Raw genomic sequence first — 21,175 nt, 5'->3', positions numbered from 1 at the left:
GATCTCATCAGTCATCAGCAGTCAGCACAATCCTAGCCGCACAAGCCAGCAGAATATGAATGTTATAGCTGGCTAATAATGAAATAGGTAGCTAGGTCTGTTTTTCTTCCTCTTAGTAAGGATATCTAACTCACCTTTGTTCAGTAGATTTCGACAAAGACGTAAAAACTTGTGTTATATAGACGGCAACTAGGTTAAGAGGCGAACAACTTGTTAACGAGGTAGCCTATATGAAATCAAAGTCATCAACCACAGAACTGTAACTTCCCAACTAAAATGTACCTGACACCAGCTAACTGGCAGCAACAACGAAATTTGGGCCGGGCCTCGGTGATGCCAGTCACATTGTTTACTTTCCCTCTATTTTTGGTACAATTTCCAAAAAATCCAAAATAATCGATGTAATTCAAACAAAATATGCAGAAAATAAGTTTTTCTCATTTACAAATCTCAATAATGATGAAATCACAGACAAAATGATAAAATCACGTTGGAAGATATACCATGAATCGTAACCTTTAGAAAAACTTTTTATGACACTTTCACACATTGAATAGTAAGGTCATGATAAAACGCGTTTTGTTCTAATACTGAGATGAAGCAACATTTGCATCTAATAAATTGATGCAGAAAAAATTCTCGTGTCTATATCTGGTAGATCGAATCGAATTCTATTCAACATCGAACGAATTTATCGGAAAACGCTCTCCAGCAATGATGCTGTGCTTATCCGCCCGGCAATCTAGCCAATTTGACCAAAACTGTCGCAGGCAGCTGAGATCAAACCAACAATTTACTGCTCCGACCCTGGCACTCCACTCCTGCTCCAACCGTAACCAATAGGCCATACACACACCAATGAGACTACACCATAACGCTGTTCTCATGCACTATCACTCATCTAAGTAGAAATGAGCTAGAGTTCAATAATATACGTTTAAAAATTACTTTTAAAGACAACACTTCCAAAGAATCCAGTGTCCCCAATCTTACAGACGTACAATGAATTTCTCATTAAATTTTAGAATTAAACAAAATCAAATTTTAAATTATTTTTAATATATAAAATTTTTTTAAATATATACTTTTTCCAAAATTATTCATCCTGTTAATTGATTCATGCATTGCCTCTGACTTCACACAAGTGTGCAAAATTTCAGATCAATTAGACAGATAAAAGTGTGTCAAACATCAGTTATAAGATTTGTAGCTGACAAAAAATTTTTTTAATAATGGAAATAAATTTTTTTTCGTTTATAAAATCAGTTATTTCTACATTTGATTCATGCATTGTCTCCAACGTTACACAAGTGTGCGAAATTTCAGATCGATAGGATAAGTATAAGTGTGTTAAATTTCGATTACAAGATTTGTAGCAGACAGACAGACAGACAAACATGAAGTGAAGTTAAAGAGAAGTGTTGTAAAAAGTGAGCTGGAGTTCAAAACCTGGGATCATAAAACAATCAAACTAATATGCAAACAATTAGTTATAAACGATTCAACATATAATATACCGTTCGATTGTACAAAATTAAGTTTGAGACCTATTGCCAAATTACATAAAAAATTGTAGCTATTACTCATAATGTTCGCTCAAACGACTAGCTGAAGTTTTGAGCTTGAATACTAAGCTTCACAAACTTTACTCGGCCATAGACATGCAGGCGTAATAATTGTGTTCCTAGTCTGCGACGAAAAATAACACTAGGTGGCGCGCTAGAATGAATGGAATAACTGACCAATAAATTATGCGTAATTTATAATTTCACATTAACTCCTGTGCAATACCCTAATTACATCACAGATTCAAAACCCCATAGTATTAAAAAAGTCAGGTATCTAATACTTTCAAGCGATGTTGATTTACATGTTAGAATGAAATTATGGCTACCAGCTAAAGAGTTTAAGAAGTCGCCATGGATATTGTCTGCCTTAGTTCTTTCAGCTGACGGTTGCCCATTATGAGGAGTCCTCGGATGGTTTCCTGAAATACCAAGAAAATTGCTGCTGTAGTCACGCCTACCGTAAAACACTATAAATATTTCCGAAGACACATATTAATTGTGTGGATCGGGTTTATATTTTTCGAATTATATTAGCGTTTGTAAAAAAAATACTACCAATGCATCCGACAGATAAACAGGCGGCATGTATCCGCTTTTTTCTTAGTATTATGGGATACCAGTAATGTAAGAATACGTTTATATTTGAGCTGACCTCATCCTGATGATGGCGGTGAGCCTCAAACTCCGCGCGTGCCCACTGAGCGAGCTCCTGGCGCTGAGGTCCAGGCGGCAGTTTGTGCACGTCACGCAAGAACGAGCGATACAGCTTCAGGCTCTCCGACCGCAGCATGAACTGGCATCCGTAAGGCAGAATATTTTAGCACGGCTGACCACCAACTTTCATGATTATCTTTAGAGTTACCGCGCATTAGCATATAAGTATAGCTTAATGAATATTTATACGATAGGTATAATGATAAGGATGGTAAGGCTTCATTGTCACTATTTTACAGAATAATTCCCTTTGGTATACAACGCGTGTCCCATCTAGTGTCGGTAGACATAATAAATCAATAGGGTGGTAAGGGCAATTCGTATTGTTTCATCATCAGGTAATCCTGCCAACTAATAGGAGAAAAAAATGTCACACATAGAAGTACCTCTCTACAGAGTTTAAAAAAAGCTTCATAAGCAACCGAGATGATTAAATAAATCATAACTTACTCTTTTGAGTGACATGGCTCCGGGATCGCCCAATTTCCGCGCACCAGCTCGGTACACCGGCAGCCACAACATGGCAGCGGCCGCGTCGAGCCCGACGCCTGCTGTTCTACTACACGCTAAAAGCTTTGCTAAGCCTCATGCTATCTGCACTTTCATACATGGATAAATATCAGAGCCTGCATACTACAACACTTTCATTTAAGAGCATTTGGTTAGGTACTGAGCCTCTTCCTTCTTTAGCCATGTTTTGGATCATCTCATGACACGATTAGCGTTTAAGGTCTTACAGTAAAAATTTGGTCATTTTCATGTCTTACTCCGACATCGTACTCCCAATGACTTTTCGCGTTCCAAGCATTTGGCATCCAAGTACAAAAAATTCCACATTTAATGGGAAGCGATATATTCGGCATCATATTGGAAATACATAAATGTATATAAGATACCAAGAAGAAAGTATTATAGTTAACTCTCGGAAGCCTCATCAATAGGCCAAGCCTGCAGTTTCCTGGACTCGGGCACCCAAGGACTGTCGAGCTCCCTTAGCACGATCAGGACAATTGCCTCTTAGCATCGTGCCCCGTGAGGTCAGGCTAAATAATGTAGTCGGTACGGATAACTTAAAAAAAACTATGCCAACAAATTTTTTAAAGCACGGTTTAGAACATTACTTACGGATAACGTTGTCTGTATAAATTACCTCAAATATCACTAACAAACTGGAAGGATTAACTCTCACTTATCAAGTCAGAAATTCCTTATCGAACACGTCAGTTCCGAGTGTCCATCGAAATATTTGGCATGAGAAAGCCGAACTGAGTCAGGATGGTGAGCGAAAAGAATTAATAAATGTCAATGTTATTCTTATCTGACATAACATACAAGTTGGGGAAGATTGCGTCTGGGGCACAATAATACAGTAATAATTAAAACGAGATTTAAATACCACGTTGAGTATGGTACTTGTCCACGACGCCTAACAGGAGCGACACGTGACAGAGATAATTTATTCAGGAATGGACAGAATTATGGAAACGCTTTTGAGTGGAGAGTTTTCGCACAATATCACACTGATCATAACATAAAGCCATGTATGAATATTTCTTACAAAGTCGCTGGTATAACATCACAAAATTTGTTCATTGTTTGCTTAAACTGGGTCCAAAATACTGGAATGATCTGGATCAGTTTTTCAGTTTAAAAAAATCCCTCAGCACAGCTCACGAATCGGCGTTTCTCTGCCGAGGTTCATCATCGTCGTCAGAATCCAACTCTGAGCTCACATCTGAGCCTGACGAGGATGATGAGTCAGAAGACGAATCTGACGAGCCATCATCGCTGGATCCAGAAGAATCAGACGTGTCGCTGTCATCAGAATCAGTCGGCGCACAATCATTCGTGTTATCTCGTAAAGAAAGCGCTCTAGTTGCAACATTGAGTTCCTGTTCGGACTCGTTCTTTCCGTCAGTCAGCGCGGGATTGGCGAATGTGAGCGTCTGCAGAGACTCAGTGACACCAGCCACAGCTTCTCGTTCGTTGGTTGTGGACTGAGAGTCTTGTAGTGACTTCCGTGCGAGATCTTCTAGAATATCTAAATCAAACCCTACATCGGACTTGCTCAACTCGACCTGAAAAATATCAATACGTAAGAAGAATAGCTAGGTGCCTTTCAGCCAGTGCTATTTCTTTTTATTTTTTGCTGCGAAGGGATAGGTACATAACTAAGCTAAGTACACTAATGCGAGTCAATGATTTTGGTTTGAATTAGGACTAGTAGCTAAGTCTTCAACATTTTAACAAATACGAAATACGAAACCAGCTCGCAAAGGACGCAATTGTATATCAAATAGTGAGAATTAATATATAGTAGGAACCACTTCAATTTTGGATTTAATTTTGAATGAAACTAGAGCTCCTAGGGCGTTCTATAAATCTCAAGAACACTCGTCATGTCGGTGTCTGCAAGATCTATCTCTTGCAGGCAAATTTACATGTTAACAGATTGTTGCTGACCTCACTAAGCTCTGAGGCAAGAGTCAGCAGTCGCTCATCAGTAGCTCGCTGCTGCAGCCACAAACAATAGTCGGTGATGTAGAGATCGTTCAGGAGATAGTGATTTTCTGTCTCATTGAAGCAGCGGCGCATCTCGAGCAAGCTTTTTAGAACCATTTTTCTGCCTGGAAACCCAATTGCTTACAATTGTATAGTCATTTTGCCTTAAACTCCAAAAATTTTGCAATGAAAAATTAAATAAAAAATTAGATAACTGCATAAAAATGAAGAGAAAATTGTCTAAATAATTTTAGGACAGATGTTCTTTAAATTTGATAGCTAAATCAAATTTGTATTAATTAATTAAGTCGCATTACCGTTTTATCAAAAACAATGTTAAAAATTAGTGAATATTGAGAGCAGATTGTAAGGACCATAAAGATGCGGTTATGTGTACGTGGCGTTGAGTTCAGAGATGTTTGCTAACCGAGCTTGAGTAAAGTTACGGCATCACCGACGACGAGCTTATTGAAGTCCCAGTGCCGGAGCAGCGGGTACACCAGAGCACGTCTTGTGAACACCAGCACGCTCTCTCTCACGCTCGGCGGTGTCTGCAGGCGAAAATACGAGCAATACAGCAACAAATTTACTTAGAATATATAAATATCAGAGCTTAGTAGCGGTCAAATTTGTTGAAAAATTTCAATTGCCTGTAAAAGATGCCAATTCAATCCAATTAAAAAGATAAACATGAAGAAAGTGTTGGAAGCAAAATAGTGGATATTGTTAAACATTCTGCATAACGATTTGAGACAATTGCATGGAATTGAGGTCGATTTTATAAAATCTCCAATTAATGATAGTCGCTGTTAACAACAATTGAGAAAAATTAGAAAACATATGTCAAGATATATTCTCACAAAATAAATGGCAGAGCTGTGAAATTTGTTTTAGTTTGTGTGCTCAAAGTCAATGTGAACACCAACATCAAACCATGACAACTGCGGCGCAAGCTTCGCCATATTCCAGGCGCTGGCAACGTTGTCTTCAGCGCCCGTGATGCGGTGGTTGTAGCACCAGGCCAGCAGCAGCGAAACCAGTCCAGCACACACCTCAGCCTGAAGCCAACAAGTCGCATCAGTGAAACATACCCAACTATAGCAACCACCAAGACCTATTAGTGAACCATACCCAACTATAGCAACCACCAAGTCATATTAGTAAACCATACCCAACTATAGCAACCACCAAGTCATATTAGTGAACCATACCCAACTATAGCAACCACCAAGACCTATTAGTGAACCATACCCAACTATAGCAACCACCAAGTCATATTAGTAAACCATACCCAACTATAGCAACCACCAAGTCCTATTAGTGAACCATAACCAACTATAGCAACTACCAAGTCCTATTGGTGAACCATACCCAAATATAGCAACCACCAAGTCCTGTTAACAAACCCTAACATACAACTGCAAAACAATCTTATAACACCAGATCATAAGGGAAACAATTGCATCTCGTTGATATGGAACAAAAAGGTAAGCAAAACAGATTTAATTTTGTATACATTGTTAATTTATTTACCAAAAGGGGAATGATTTTAGGAATTAATATTTTTTGGCAGTCAAGTTTCAACAAACATAGATCAACCAGTGACCAGTAGGCTTTCTAAAAATCATCACTTAGGCAAGAGCTATCCTGAAATTTGACAACTGATAGGCACGACTTTATTAAAGTCAATCTGCCTTCCCTATCTGTTCAACTATATTTGATGCACATCAAAGATCTATAATAGAATTAATTGCTGCTAATTCACACATTCCAATAACCACCAGGTAACCAGTGTTTAAAAAGCTCAATAAAATAAAATCACTTAGAGTTTTGTCAGCAATCCCTTATGAAACTTCAGTTTCTCATGTATCCACAAAAAAATTGTGTAACAATTCGAATTTCCACAATCCATCCCATTCTTCACATAAATAAATTTAAAATACCTCCACCAGCGGAGTCTCGGCAAGCATTTCACGTCTAGGCAGCTGCAGCAGTGCTGTCTCCTCTCCACCCATGTATCGTACTGAGGAAAAGACTCATGAAGATGATTGATGAAATATATGCAACACATACATGATTATATACACTTTACTGGAATGCAAAGCCATGCTTATCTATTATACATAAAAATCATCTCGTAATGAATAATGATATGATAGGTACTTATCTCGAGACATTTAAGTGATTTAACAAAAAAGATGAAACATGAAGATGATATAGGTACTGATAAATCTATATTAGAGAGTGTCATCAACCTTAGTTAGAATTTCAGAGTGCAGGATTTTCAACTCTGTTAACTTGTGTTGGCTTCATATGTTGATTTACCATCAGGTTTGCTGAGAGAGTGGAAGTGCGGGACAAAGTTCATGTAAGAGCAAGCCGTGTCTTCAAACATATCAGCAAGATAATGATCACTGCTAAAATTTTCTGTTTCATCTTGGATCCGGAGTTCCCGCCTTCTGGTAGCAGAGGTTGTGTTAGGCTCATTGAGATCCAGTACTCCATACAAGCCTTCCTGCAAGGATGAATTAAAAGCTATGGTTTTTGATTTAATTAGCTTCTTGTATACATTTCTCAACGAAATAAATACGACACAGAATTATACAAACATTAAATCAGATCACTTTAATGATCAATAGCAATTGAGAACAGAAGGAAATTATTGCAATTGGCATGAAGCATAATAGGTATATATAAGCATGAAAGAAACCCCCTCTTAAGGTAAAAGTATAATCAGTCAGTTTTTCTCACTTGCACTGCTGGAACATTCGAGTATTTGTTTGCAAATCCATATTTAGGGCCTTCAGTTATCAATGGCTTTGGTATTTCTTGAGGTTCATAAAACTCCTCCTCTACGCTCACCAGATTTTCCCCAGTGGCACCTTGGACCTCTTGGCTGCCTTCATTGGAAGCTGCAAATCAAGAAAATCATGCAACGGATTTTTAACTGCAAGTATTAAGGTATTTCTGAATTTTCATCATCAAAGATAGACTCGTAAAAATTAGACAGCACTAAAAGCTCAAGGCTGATTCTTACATCTATGCTGATAATATACGTAAATCACAAAGCTAGGGAACAGCATTGTTGAGAACAGAATTTTCAACTAGGTTAACTAACAGGCATCTAAATTTAGCTATCAACTACAAAAATTTATTTTACAAAAATAAATTATGATGAGCAGAATCAGACAAAAATTTACTTATTTCAATTAGACACACATCATTTTTCATTTCTTCATAGTAATATAATTTCATTTAAATTGAGAAAACAACATTTCAAATCATACATGAAAATACTCATAATTCAGACGAGCCATTCCCATAATTTTTGTGACAGAGTAACACTTTGGAGGTATGTCGCTGCCAGCTAACACACCAATAATACAATTACATATTGGACATTTATTTAGTATTAGTGGCATTTTATCTTTTTCAATGCATAAATAATTTGGGCAACTGTACTGTTTGAATTTAATATAGCGTGTTTGTAACCACTATGTATAGCCAAATTATCTTGCATCATGCTGTTAACATTTTATTAAGAAGAGAATAAGTAAAGTAATTTCTTACCACAAGTGTTTAAGATGGGCCATTGCATGTCACATTGTTATGGGCTGTCACTCTTACTGCTGGAGGGTGGTGGTTACCTGGATCCCACTTGGGGAAGTAGTGCTCCCACAGTTCTAACTTAATGTTATATTATTTTGAATCTTGACATACATGTTGAACATTACCTATTTTTGTGTTTATCGGTGCTCTCAATCTCATTCTCTTTTCCTTTTTTGCAGACCATTATTTCATGTGTCAGTGTTGAATCAAATTCCAAATCTATCAGCCAATACCTTATACTAACATACTGCCTGTGGTTGATGAGTAGTTGCCAATATATACCTTTTTAATTCCCTGACCATACATCCTCTATTGATGTCAATTTTACTGCATAAGTTTTAATCATACTGTTATAGATGAGAAATATATTTATCTGTTATCCTGCTTGATAGTTTATTCATTGTGTATATGTTTTGAAATTTGTATTGATGTTTGTGTGTAATAATAGCTGTGTTACCGTATGTGTTAATAGTGTAAATATTTTACAGAAGCATCTTCAATTGCTTTTATAACCAACCCATGCTCTAATTATTCTGATTATCTGGTTTTTTGTTTAGATGGTGCCTGTTGAAATCCCCCCAGTTACATGTTATTTGGTTAGGGTTTTTATTTAGGGTTCCCTCTTAGGTTTAAAATAAATTTTAATTTCCTTAATCTCTAAGTTTTGTATTAGAATGAAATAAAGTTGAATGAAAAGAGAAAAACACCTTGTGGACAGGGATAGCAATAAGGGGAGTTAAGGGGACATCTTTTATTTAACCCCTTAGATTTTAAAGAACCTTGAATGCCTTCTCTTATTAACCAATGAAGACAACCCTTTATGACAGGTTTAGGAAGCCCAGTTTTAAACCAAGGTTTGCATTTTTCACTTACATGCCAGGACTTCAATATTTGGTACGCGAGTCACAGTTTTTGGTGTGAGGAGATCAGTCAACATGTCTAACCCTGGGAAGTGTTGGCCAGGTTCTTCCTTCAGACATTTAAAAATGCATGAATTGGAGTCAGCATCATATGAGGCCTGGCAGTTACCATTCAACTCACTGTCTTTAAGGTTGTGAGGAAGATGGAGTCTGCAAGGAAAATCATGTTACAAAAATAGAAAACAGCTTTTAATTGAAATGTTTTTTACCAAAGCAAATGACAAGAAATTCAACCTACACAATTGAGCATTTTTGTATTTTTTTTTTTTGTAGATCAGCTCCATCATTAGCTAAATTAGAAATTTAAAAATCTCTACAGGTTTGCCTGACTCAACTTTAAATAGCAGTTTCAGCTCATATTATTGTCAAACATTGGATAAACATAATGTTTCTCAACTTTGTTAAATAAATTGAATTGTCTGTAAAATTATGTTTGAAGTATTCAAAAGTTTAGGATTTCCTTTGTCAATCAGTTGATTCATAGATAGATTCAGCCAAACTGTCAGTGGAAATATAAATGTTCAAGGTTACTGAAGGCAAATGGATTCCAAAGCAGTAGCAAAACTCACCGCAGGAAGTAAGGAGCTGAAGTGAAGTAGAATAAGTTGTTATATGCTGTCACCTCTGTGTCTTGAAGTCTTGCATTGGGAGCATGAACAATAATTGTGACAGAGTTTTCATCTTGGCTTAGTTTGAAGACTGGTGTTAACATTGTTCAAGAAATAAACAATTATGACAACTGCAAGGGAGAACAGAGCTTTAAAGGGAGCGTCTGGGTCCAAAATAGACAATTTTGTCTTTTTGGGTTATTAGTCTCATCGTAAAGCTGACATTCTGCCTATCCAACGGTACCAAAACCATCTCTGTACGTTGATTTATGAATTCACGAGTCATGACGGATCACAAAAGGATTAGGGGTGGTGGAGTTCTTTAACATAATAACATCTAAGGGGAGAGTCAGCCACAATTGTATCTTGGCTATTTACAAATGGATCACTTTGAAACTTGGTACACATATGTAGAACAGAAATCTAAGACTTTTTTGTTCATGTGAATTCTTTGAAAAATATGAAAGAAAATGTGAAATTTTTAGAAAACGGTCAAAAAAAGAGGTTCTGTAGAAATCTATCTCCTCCTAGAATTTTCAAGCTACAACATTGAGACGCATATTATTCGATGCGCAAGGGCCATATCTATTGATTTGTCATAGCTTTTTTTGAAATTAGAATTTTTGTTTGTGGGGGAGCATTTTTCAATTCCTGTTAAGGATGGTGTGAGTGATGGCATGGTTGGCACCGTCAGTATGCGAACCATCCTGTAGGACTGCAGGTGGATAACTGAAGCACATTGTGTTTGGACTAGCTATTCAAGTGTGCTACCAGGAAATGGGAATTTCCACCTATCTTAAATGGGAAAGAACTCCACCACTCCCCACCCTTTTGTGATCTGTTGTGAACGCATAAATCAACGTACAGAGTCTTACAGCAATGAAATGAGAGATATACCTACCAGCCCTGCCCAGACAGCCCCACTTGATTTGCAAAAAAAAAAAAAAAATCTAGAGATTGGTCATAGCTTTTTCTCAATTTTGCTCTAGTTATGAAAATCTTTTGAAAAAAGGGCAGGAAAAAAGGGAGAAATTGAAAATTTTTTTGATAATTTTATAAAAAATGTGCTCCCACGCCCCACCTACAAAAATGTGAATTTTGAAAAAAAGCTAAAATGAATTAATAGAAAAGGTACTTACTACACATCAAATAATCTCAATGTTGTAGCTTAAAAATCCTAGGAGGAGATAGTTTTCTACAGACTACAGTCCCTCTTTTTGGCAGTTTTCTAAGAATTTCAGGTTTTCTTTTATTTTTTGAAAAATGTACATGAACAAAAAAGGCTTAGATTTATGTTTTACATATGTGTACCAAGTTTCAAAGTGATCCGTCAGTAAATAAAAAAGTTTTTCATTTTCTGGGACCCAGATGCTCCCCTGCGGGCCTAGCCTTAACCCTTTCGCGGGTAAGTTACCATATATGGTAACTGAAATTGGGGACAAAAAGTGGCCCCCCACAACTCCCCCAATGAGTTTGGGAGCCCGTCAGTGTGTTCCAGCCAATCACAGATCTTGCACAAGTTGCGTCATGTATGGCGTTGCTCTCTGCCGCGCTCTTGCACTATTGTGAGCTCAGTTGAAAATTAGTCACCACCAAGATATGACCTAATGTGCAGTTTGTGCTCCACCAGCCTCCACTCAACTAGTGAAATCTCAACAAGTAATGTCGGTATGTTCATGATAGGCAGTTGTATCATAGTAGTTGAAAACTTGTCTAATCGAATGATAATGTCATTTGCTTTATATGGAGGCAAATTGGTTAAATTAGACTATAAAAAACAGTGTGACTATGTATGGTCATGTGCCCGGCAGCACTCAAATATGGTACAATGGCAAAGTGATGTTAGTGATCATATGTGTACATGCCCCCTTTTAAGCTCAAATTTAGAATATTGTTCAAGTGACTGTGCCTGGACATATGCCCACTAAATCTAAGTGAATTTCTTTAGTGCTTTGTGATATAAATTCTGTACTATGCACGTGCCGGTGAATATTGTTGATATCTCTATTCTATTGTAGCTGTATTTAATGATCTTGCAATGAATTGACTCTCTTTGTTATTGAAATAGGATTGCAATATTCTGGGTGAAAATCAAGATATTGTGCATTCAATTAATGTTTCCTCAATATTCATGACATGTTAACTCAAGTCGCAGGGCAATGGACATAGAACAAATTGGGAACAAACGTTGTAAAATAATTTAAATGAATAGGGGACCTATGAGCAAGTTATTTTTAGTTTATAGTTGCATGGTGAAATGACAAACATCTAAAGAATTTGCTTCATGGGAGACTTTGCTAAATATCTTTGTTATTTTCAGTTCTCAACTTCAAGATTCTACCAAAAGAACCAGACCCTCACAACTGTAGTACCTCTGGACCCTAGCATCAGCGACGACGATTTGCTGGATGATGACATCTCTGACCCGAACTATATGCCTGTCCCTGACCCGCATAATGAGGATACTCCTGATACCACTGAAGGGCAACCCCCTACCAGTAAGCACCAATGCAGAAGGCCAGTCTTAGAAGAGGTACATGAGGAAGAAGATGTTGAAGAGGACATGGGTACTGCGACCGCCAGGAGAAAAGGAGCACCACCAACAATGGTCAGACAAAGAAGAAACGGGCCAAGTTGAATGAAAATGACAAGCAGTCAAGGCCTACAACATGGAGCAAAATTGACATCAGCAACCCACCACTGCCGGAGTATCAACACATACTTCCTCAGAGGCTCAGTATGTCAAAAATGCAGGTTACTTTTAAAAATTCTTCAATCAACCGCTCATTCAACACATTACATATCAAAGAAACCTTTATGTAACGCAAAAGGATGTTTCTACCACCTTCGCAACAACTGATGAAGAGATCCGCACCTTTATTGCCATAGGGTAAACGCGGTATATTCCAACACATTAATCGGTGATTTACTCGTACATCCTCCACCTGCATGGTTGAGAATGGTGGAGCTTCCAATATTGCGCAAAGCTGCTCTGGTGAGGTCAGCATCTGCTTAGAAGTTAGAACTATTGTCAGCTGGGCGGATGAGTATTACCTGTGAATCCCTTCGCTCAGGTGCGCTGCGTAAAACAGCATCTGCTAGACTGCTGCAGCAGTGATGGTCTTCTGACTTGATTGCTCAATAGGCGTTGAGTTTATTCTGGTATTAGGCCTCTTCTTGATCACTCCAGACGTATCTTCAATTGGCATGGGCAAACTCTTGCGTTTCCGACGTATTTCTCTGCAGTTTGACAAGTCGCCATCTTGGGTCTTGGAAGGAGTCGCATCATTTTCACCGGTGATCTCACTTTCACAGAAATGTCTGACTTGAGAGTCTGTCATCGTGAAATCTAGACCTGATGCGTCTGGTGAAGCACCCGGGTCAATCAGATCTTGGCTCTCAGATGTATTGATCATTGAGAGATCGTTAACACTGACACAGTATACAATGAAACAGAGAGGTTTGCTGACACGTCTTCTCTCGACAACGGTTCAAGCTTCTCTCCTAGGCCAACTGTCACACCTTTCATTTTTTTTTGAACCTGGTCTGCCGGGTCCGGGAATACTCCGGGTTTTAGTCACTCGGTCCGTGTCCGGCGGACCGGTCCGGGTCCGGGTTTTAGTCAGTACCAGACCCGACATGGTTCATGATAAACATCCAACAGCGCATTATGAGCAGATGTAAAAATAAAATCATCAGCTCCGGCCCCCGGGACAACGCAACCATCATATGTATTGAAGCTTGCAAAAATAATCGAACAGATTACGCCAGTGTTTTTTTTTTTCACTTAGAAGTTACAACTGAAGCTTACAACCAAACTTTTTTTGAGGAAATTTTCTGCATAATATATTTTCATTTTAACTTTGACATGTAAGAGCATGTAGTTGTGCAATATATTTCACTATATTTGCATAATTGCATGCAATAGATTACAATGCGTCGATGCCTGTATTCATGATACTCGTGCACTTTAACAATACGTACACCTGAAACTTTGTAAGCAATGAAATGCTGATGAAACTTCATAAGACCTAACGGTGATGTTTAGCTTGTACAATTTTTTTGATTTCACCTTTATTCCTGAGTTAGGTAGCCTATACAGAAATTTGAGCCAAAATTTGCAGTGACCAAGAAATTTTTTTTCAAACTACTGAACAAATTCAAACAAAACTTTGAATACGCATTCCTAACCTTCCAACGGTGATGTTTAGCTTGTGTTTTGTGACAATTTTTGGGATTTTACCTTTGTTTTCAAGTTTTTTTTTTTCATTTTATCTTCGTTCATGAGGTACACCGCAATTCGGGCCAAAATTTGCAGTGAACAAGACATTTATTCTAAACTACTTAATAGATTTTAATAAGACTTTAAATACACCATCCTAACCTCCCAGCTCGTGGCAATTTTTTCGATTTCGCCTTCATTCGCGAGTTATACGGATAGGCTATACGGAGAAACGACCGGCATTTTTAAGGCCAATTTTTAAATTTGCATTGACAACGAGACGTATACTTATGGCCGTTTAACTCGCAAACAAAGGAAAAACCGGAAAAATTGTCACGAGCTAAACATCGCCGTTGGAAGGTTAGGATTTTATATTCAAAGTTCCGTCCAAATCAGTTCAGTAGTTCAGAATTAATTTCTTGGTCAGTGCAAATTTCGCCCCCAATTGTTTTATAACTCACGAATGAAGGTGAAATGGAAAATTTTTTTACAAGCTTAACATTGCCATTAGGTCCTGATTATTTTATAAGTTGGATATTGGTTTGGATAATAAAAGTTTCGTTCAAATCTGAACAGTAGTTAGAAAAAAACATAACTCAGTTCTCAGTACCTACTCACTGCAGCGAGCGACAGAGAGCGCATTTTCTCGTCGACGAAAACGTAAGGTCAAGGATAGACAGACAGACGGATATGACTAGGACAATCCAATTCATTTTTTTTCTCATTTCCATATTTTTTCGGCATTTTTTCCATAAATGAGAAAATGCGCTGAAAATGTCTTGTTCACTGCAAATTTCGGCACATATCGCCATATTATTCACGAAAGAAGGTGAAAGTCAAAAAAATTTCAGGTGCTAAACATCACCGCTAGGTCCTAATGAATACGTGTACCAAGTTTCATTGAGTTACGGTCATTACTTTGGGATATATCCTTTGCTCACTGAATTTAGATATTTGGCGTGAGACCGGCCGCATGTCCGGTCTCAAATTTGTCCGAGACGTTTGTAACACGCGCATATTCCATCGGTGATATTCAAATAATCATATCACTGGAAAAATTCATACAAGTATCATTATGTTGCAAGTCAGATCACACGCTTTAATATGAATCAATGGGAATTTTTTTACAATTTTCTTTCGCTAATAAATGACTTATAAATGACATGCGAGATTTAATTTTTCCGTGAGATACAGGCTTGAATGGGCAGCTCAATGGCAAATGGTTCTTACTTAAATAAATGAACTGTGTAAGCCCAAGATTCAATTAGGTATCATGGATGTTGAGGTTAATTTCACGTCACTAACCTTCAACAACTCGAGTCTGTACATCGATTTTATACTCTTTATTCTAACCTTTGAAAATGCAACGTCGGGAACAACTAAACCCTGACTAATAAGGTCTTCTTCCAGTTTCAAAATACTCGTTTCTCTCTTCATTTTGTTGGAGTAACCGTCATGGCAAACATTCCACTTGAATTCATATTTTTGGAATATTTCGAAGAATAATTCAATATCGTCTGGAATCCATTTTGTTGGATTCCTCTTAGAAACATTATCGTTCAAACAAGCCATGATTCACTTGACCCAAGATACTTCACAAGAGCGGCACAAATACTCTCACCATGGCAGCATCAGCGCTACTAGCCACTTCTCCAGCGCAGAAATCAACACATCGTTGTCCCTCTCGACCGCGTCTCGGGCACTTGCCGGGGCATGCCTCTGAAGCGGCTGAACCCCTATACACGAGGCTAGTAGTGTGGACAGTTCAAGCGCCGGACGAACTAGCGGCTAGTACTATCCCTGTGTACAGGCACCTTTAAAAGACACTTCTGAATAAATATGGTAAAACCTAATGGCCCTATAATTAATGAACAAGATTATTAAGCACAAAAAATGTACTACGTAGACGCGTGAAAAAGGCTTGAGTGCAATTTTTCATTGGAATCATATCTGAAGTTTGGATATAATTTTTGGTCGTCTTGGATGACAGGTCACGCGAGTCTTAGATCAGTCAGATAACTTGAGAATGCAGCGGTAGTCGGAAAGAAATGCTATGATCTAAACACGTGCCAAAGGCTTTAGTGAGTTTTTGTTTGTGATTTAATTATGATATACTACTTAGTTGAAAGAATGCTCATCACGTGCCTTGGGAAGAAACCCCTGTCGTAAAATTAAATACCATAAATAAAGTGGGCATATTCTATTTTTCATTTACTGCATCTGAATCTTGATACTCTTTTAAAATTTCCCGTTATAGATGATGCCACGATATCAACATATACATTGCAAATTTGAAAAAAATAGCAAGTCACATCACTTCATGGTTCATGGAACGGAATAGAATCGAAGTGTCGGCACTGAAGAAATAGGCCCATGGCCTGTTGCAGATTCTTGTACTTTTAGTGACTTGATTCACAAGGTTGATTTTTACATTTAGATCATTTTATTTGTTGAAGTACACTCTGTGATGAATGATTCAGGAATGTGTTACGCTTAAATTTGCAGTACGCGCGTGAACAACAGAGGTGCACTTCCGTAGTTTTAATTTGTTCACTTTGTAACTGGTATTCATTAGATATTCCTGAGAGAATATGAAATTCGCCAATCACATTTGTGAGTGGATTGCATTCGTCGAATGCAAGTCGCCATACCTTTTCTTTTTGTATTTCAAAACTTGTTAATTTAGAGCCGACTGGGCGCTCCTCAATAGCTGGAATACTGTTCAAGTCCGTTTCAGTGAATACGCTGCTAAAAATCTGATTAAGAACGTTAGCCTTGCCCTCGTCAGAGGATATCTTTCGTTGATAGCGTGCAAAAAGAAGGATATCGGGTTCTTTTTTGAATTTTTAGAAATATTTTTTTTTTCGAGGGTTTTTACTGCGGTGCGACAGCTTTCTTTAGCTTGATTTCGACCTCATGCGAATTGGTTATAGTCATCATTGCTACGAGTCTGTAAATAACGCTGGTATGCTTCCTTCTTTGTTTTCAGCTTAGCTAGTATATTGTACTGTTCATCCACTGAGTTTTTTTGGCCCCACCAAGCTTAATTTTAGGTACACACGCATCTACTGCAGACATAACCGTGTCCTTGAGAAATGACCATGACTCAGCCACATTCATGTCCTTAATACAGTTCGAAATATTCACTGCATTCACTGCTTCACGGAGTTTATCATAGTCGCCTTTCGCAAAATTCAAACGCTCGCGCTTTCTTGAAATCATTACTTTGGGATATATTACATTACATTACTATTCATATTCATTACATTGCTACTATAACATGCCGATAGTTGCTAGTGGCGCGTTATAGACTCGGACAGTTCGCAGCAGATGCCTGACAATGCAGATGCTTACTGTACTAGAAAACGCTATAGTACTTAGTATATACACTCATAAAATTAAGATGTTACTTTGTCCAAACAGTGACACACTTTAATTATTACCCACGGCAGGAATACATTGCACCAAACATTGCCCTTTTAGATGCTAAGGTGATCCACACTGCGAAAAAAGTGAATTGCTATTTTAAAAAAATTCTCACTGGTTTTCAGCGAAAAAACTTTTGTTCTTTGGTACCTATCGCTCTTCTGTTCTCAAGTCTTATTTTGCTAGATCCCTCGCTACGCACATTTATTCCCCTCCCTACAGTTGTGCAAGTTCGTGGCCATACTATAGCGCTCGGAATTTCCCACGTTTTTAGAAGGGTTTTCCTAATCAACTTCTCAGGACTCACCCGCGAACTTTGCGGACTCACACGCAAAACGCAACTGAACAGCCTATGAGCCCTTCAATTCTTGACGGATCTCTTTGAAATTTACAACTTGTTGTTATTCTAAGCAAGAAGCAGCGATATTAATCTTTATAGTGTCGACCAAAACGAAGTTCGCGGATGAGGTAGGAAAAGTGTCGATTTGGTGAATTTAAACAGCGCTCATGCAACGCACTTTCCTTGCACAATTTTGTAAATCCAAAAAGGAACTTAACCACATTGGCATCAAAGCAATTTATTCACAATACGCTCCTGCGAGCGTGTTTAGATTTTTTTCATCCGTTTCATTTCTATTCAGCGCGCTAGACGCTAAGTTTTAGTACTTTTTTTCTAGCATATATTTTTCAAATCAAAATCGATCCGAGCTTAGTTAACAACGAAACTTTTTATTCACATTACCATAAGCAAACAATGTCAAGAGTTTTTCGTCCACTTCGTTCCATGTAGAGCCCTTAACGCGTTTTTTATGTGCTTAGTGGGAGTTACTTTATAGGCGTGTAAAGTGTGAACAACTCAATGTTTAGGGCGCTAATTAAGAACAATGTCGACAAAAAAAATTTAAAACGTTCGCTGAAGCGCGTTGACTCACTCTGAAATTCTAAGTGTTGCGATTGGACAAGCTATGCTTGCAAAGGTTGCTGCATGAGCGCTATAAACTTAGTCCCGAAATTTCCTTTTAAAAAATTCGTCCCAAATATGTCGGGGCGGGAGTAATGAATGGAGTTGCACAGCGTATCAACTATTAGCGTCCTGTGAGTCTGAAACCTTAAAAGCTCACTCATGTTCTTCATTTTTCGTCATGTTGAGGCTATTAGCTTCATTTAAGGCTCCTCGTTCCCTCTGAAATTGCTAGAAATTATTTGCTGTTTCAAGGTTGTAACTAACCTGTGTAGGATTTCAAGCATCCCCGATTTCGTTCAGTCACCTTTTTAATTTTTCAATTTAGTTTACTTTCAAATATGCCTTTACTTGCAAGAACTAACTGAATATTAATTCGATTGGGTGAATTTAAGCTTTTATAGTTGTTGCTAAACTTACAATTTTCCGCCTCCGAGCATTAAAATACAATGGGGAAAAACCAACATAGTTCGCAAATCGCATTAGCCATTGTGCAGCGTGGAGCAGCACGCAGTTCGCTCATAATGGCTGACTGGCATGTGGGGTGCACTTCTCCGAAACCTGACATTTTCCTGCTTTCGAATCCAAGAAGCACAAGACTATAGCTAATTCAGTTGGACTCCAGATAACAAAGCAGGACTTGAAAAATTTTTTCAGTTAATTGTCAGTCACTCATCCTCGAATGTATTGCCACTGCTATGGGAGGTCTTACTCGTTGATTCTTCCAGCAAGAATTCTTTCCTGGACGTAATTCAACGTTTAAAGAGAAAATAGACAAACGTTACAAGAAGGTTAAGGACGGAAATACTTTTACTTAAAGGCTTCGTGACCCTTTTCTTCGTACTAAAAAGTATTGAAGTCCATATTCGATATAAATTGAATTTTCAACATTGATGCTTTCCATCCATCCTTTTTTGACGCAAAAAAGTTCCTATCCATCAGATACGAGTTTATTGACTGGCTTGTGCCAATATATCCACATTTCTCTTCTACATCCCAACCTACTACTCGCGAACCGTGCCAAATCATGTATGCAGAGTTTCTTCTACTATAACGCATATTTTGCAAAGGATAAAAAGTCTTTACTCTATGTATGCATAAGTAATAAATTGTTCATTGTTATTAAGCACTGAATATATTTTAACCCTATGATTTATAGGGTTCGATTGCAACATAATAACTACGAAGCTGTGTTGTTCGCTAGAATGTTATGGTTCACTTTCGTTCATAAGAATTGGTCGTTTCTGATGGAGGTGACTTCGTAGTCATTTACGTTCGCTGTAGTTAGGATTATACAAACGGCAAATAGCTTATATTTGCCATAACCATATTCTTATATGGTTAATTGGTTACGAATTTATTTGTTTTGTGACCTGATTTAATCTGTTTACATTATATTACGCTTGAGGTATGCGAAAAAATAACCCATTGATTCTCATCACATTAATAATTTTTTTGTGGCTGTGTTCGAGTTACTGTTTCTTTTTGTTCAAACTGACTTTCAGTCGGGAACTACTGGCTGGTTTAGCACAGACTCTATAACTATTTGTTGTATTCGGCATTCCCACGTCACGAGCTCCCTTCCTGAATTAAGCTGGTTTCCGGTGCGAGACACTCCTCCCTCAATGATTATTATTATAAGCACGTTCAGCAGTGGTACACAGTAGCTTACAATGATTGGTAATCCCGGTCGCATCAGAGTCACGTGGGACGTTGGTGCGCCTGATTGGTCTGATGTACGGCGTAGAATATGAATTTATGCATTCGTTTGGTTCCAGGAAAACTGAGGCAATACACAGTCACGCGTTTATTTAATTATTGTCTTTTATCGTACAAATAAAGGTAGGTGACCTAGAAGCCTGTAGAAGAAAAACACTTCCATTCACATGTTTAGTAGACTCGAAATGAGTGACGTTCGTTTATTCTACAGGCAGAAGCAATTCATAGTAATCACATAAGCCCTGCATGTGATTTCTAAGAATCTCTGCCCCTGTCCCCCCGACCCACAGCTAACAACAAATGACGGACAGAGCGGGCAAGGATAAACAAGCTGCGGCGTCTGCGAGCGCATCCATTCGTGGCTGAGCGGTGTTGAGTGTGTTCCTTTTATCGCTTGCTACTTGCTTCTCAGTCAGTCAGGCAGACCTCAGGGCTCAGGCTCAGTTGAGAGCCGTGCGGCGTATAGTTAGGTTGTAACTTTTGTTGTTCTCTGAACGGTTGCTATGCTGCTGCAGTCATTGAGCGGTGGCGTGGTGCCACTCCTCTTCCTTTGTGTGTTACAGTCAGCTATTGGGTGCGTATAGAAACTAACTCAGGCGTAAAAGACTTTTTTTTTGCATGGTAAGTCCATTTCCAGTCGAAATGGCTAAGAAACAACTCGTGTAATTTATCCGCCACACTTAAAAAATTAAGTTGTAAATTTCGCTACCTCACAGCTTACTCATTTTTGATAGTTATCTATATTTTATCTTTTCGAATTCGAACTAGTTATATGCTTATTTTTACGGTAATTCTATTAATAAAATCGAACAAATATCTTGTAATTGGAAGCAAACTTTTCATTCTGCATTAAACCCGCGAAGAATGTAGGATCAAATACTATCAATATTTACGCTAAAAGCTAGATTATATTCGTTCATAAAAAC

At 38.0% G+C, this 21,175-nt stretch overlaps 2 protein-coding genes across 12 annotated transcripts in view; one reads left to right on the top strand and one right to left on the bottom strand.

Annotated features, from left to right (window-relative positions):
- Window positions 1–2,293: 2,293 nt before the first annotated feature.
- Window positions 2,294–10,199, bottom strand: LOC108681693 (protein SHQ1 homolog). 3 transcript variants are annotated; one of them, XM_047883611.1, is made up of 10 exons: window positions 9,883–10,199; window positions 9,267–9,463; window positions 7,647–7,696; window positions 7,110–7,299; window positions 6,728–6,807; window positions 5,711–5,842; window positions 5,212–5,335; window positions 4,746–4,909; window positions 2,733–4,360; window positions 2,294–2,361 (listed from the first exon to the last, which is right to left on the bottom strand). In XM_047883611.1, exons 1-9 carry the CDS (start codon window positions 10,023–10,025, stop codon window positions 3,953–3,955), a joined length of 1,488 nt encoding a protein of 495 aa, XP_047739567.1. In that variant the 5' UTR covers window positions 10,026–10,199; the 3' UTR covers window positions 2,294–2,361; window positions 2,733–3,952. The 3 variants fall into 3 exon arrangements, with proteins under 3 accessions (XP_047739567.1, XP_018026242.1, XP_047739568.1); XM_018170753.2 differs by having other exon boundaries at window positions 7,536–7,696; window positions 9,883–10,186; XM_047883612.1 differs by lacking the exons at window positions 9,267–9,463; window positions 9,883–10,199 and adding an exon at window positions 8,355–9,233 and having other exon boundaries at window positions 7,536–7,696.
- Window positions 10,200–20,651: 10,452 nt separating this feature from the next.
- LOC108681690 (alpha-2-macroglobulin) overlaps window positions 20,652–21,175 on the top strand; it is a 33,051-nt gene continuing 32,527 nt past the window's right edge. For 8 of the 9 annotated variants that reach the window (XM_018170740.2, XM_018170744.2, XM_018170745.2 and 5 more), the window contains exon 1: window positions 20,652–20,823. In XM_018170740.2, the coding sequence (XP_018026229.1) occupies window positions 20,753–20,823 (71 nt within the window). In that variant the 5' untranslated portion in view covers window positions 20,652–20,752. The remainder of the gene's footprint in view (window positions 20,824–21,175) is intronic. The other variant, XM_018170748.2, reaches the window with a different exon arrangement.

The sequence above is a fragment of the Hyalella azteca genome, unplaced genomic scaffold (assembly GCF_000764305.2).
Source record: "Hyalella azteca isolate HAZT.00-mixed unplaced genomic scaffold, Hazt_2.0.2 contig13331, whole genome shotgun sequence".
NCBI classification, from domain to species: domain Eukaryota; kingdom Metazoa; phylum Arthropoda; class Malacostraca; order Amphipoda; family Hyalellidae; genus Hyalella; species Hyalella azteca.
Note: the sequence above shows the minus strand (reverse complement) of the source record. Positions and strands in the feature narration are given on the sequence as shown.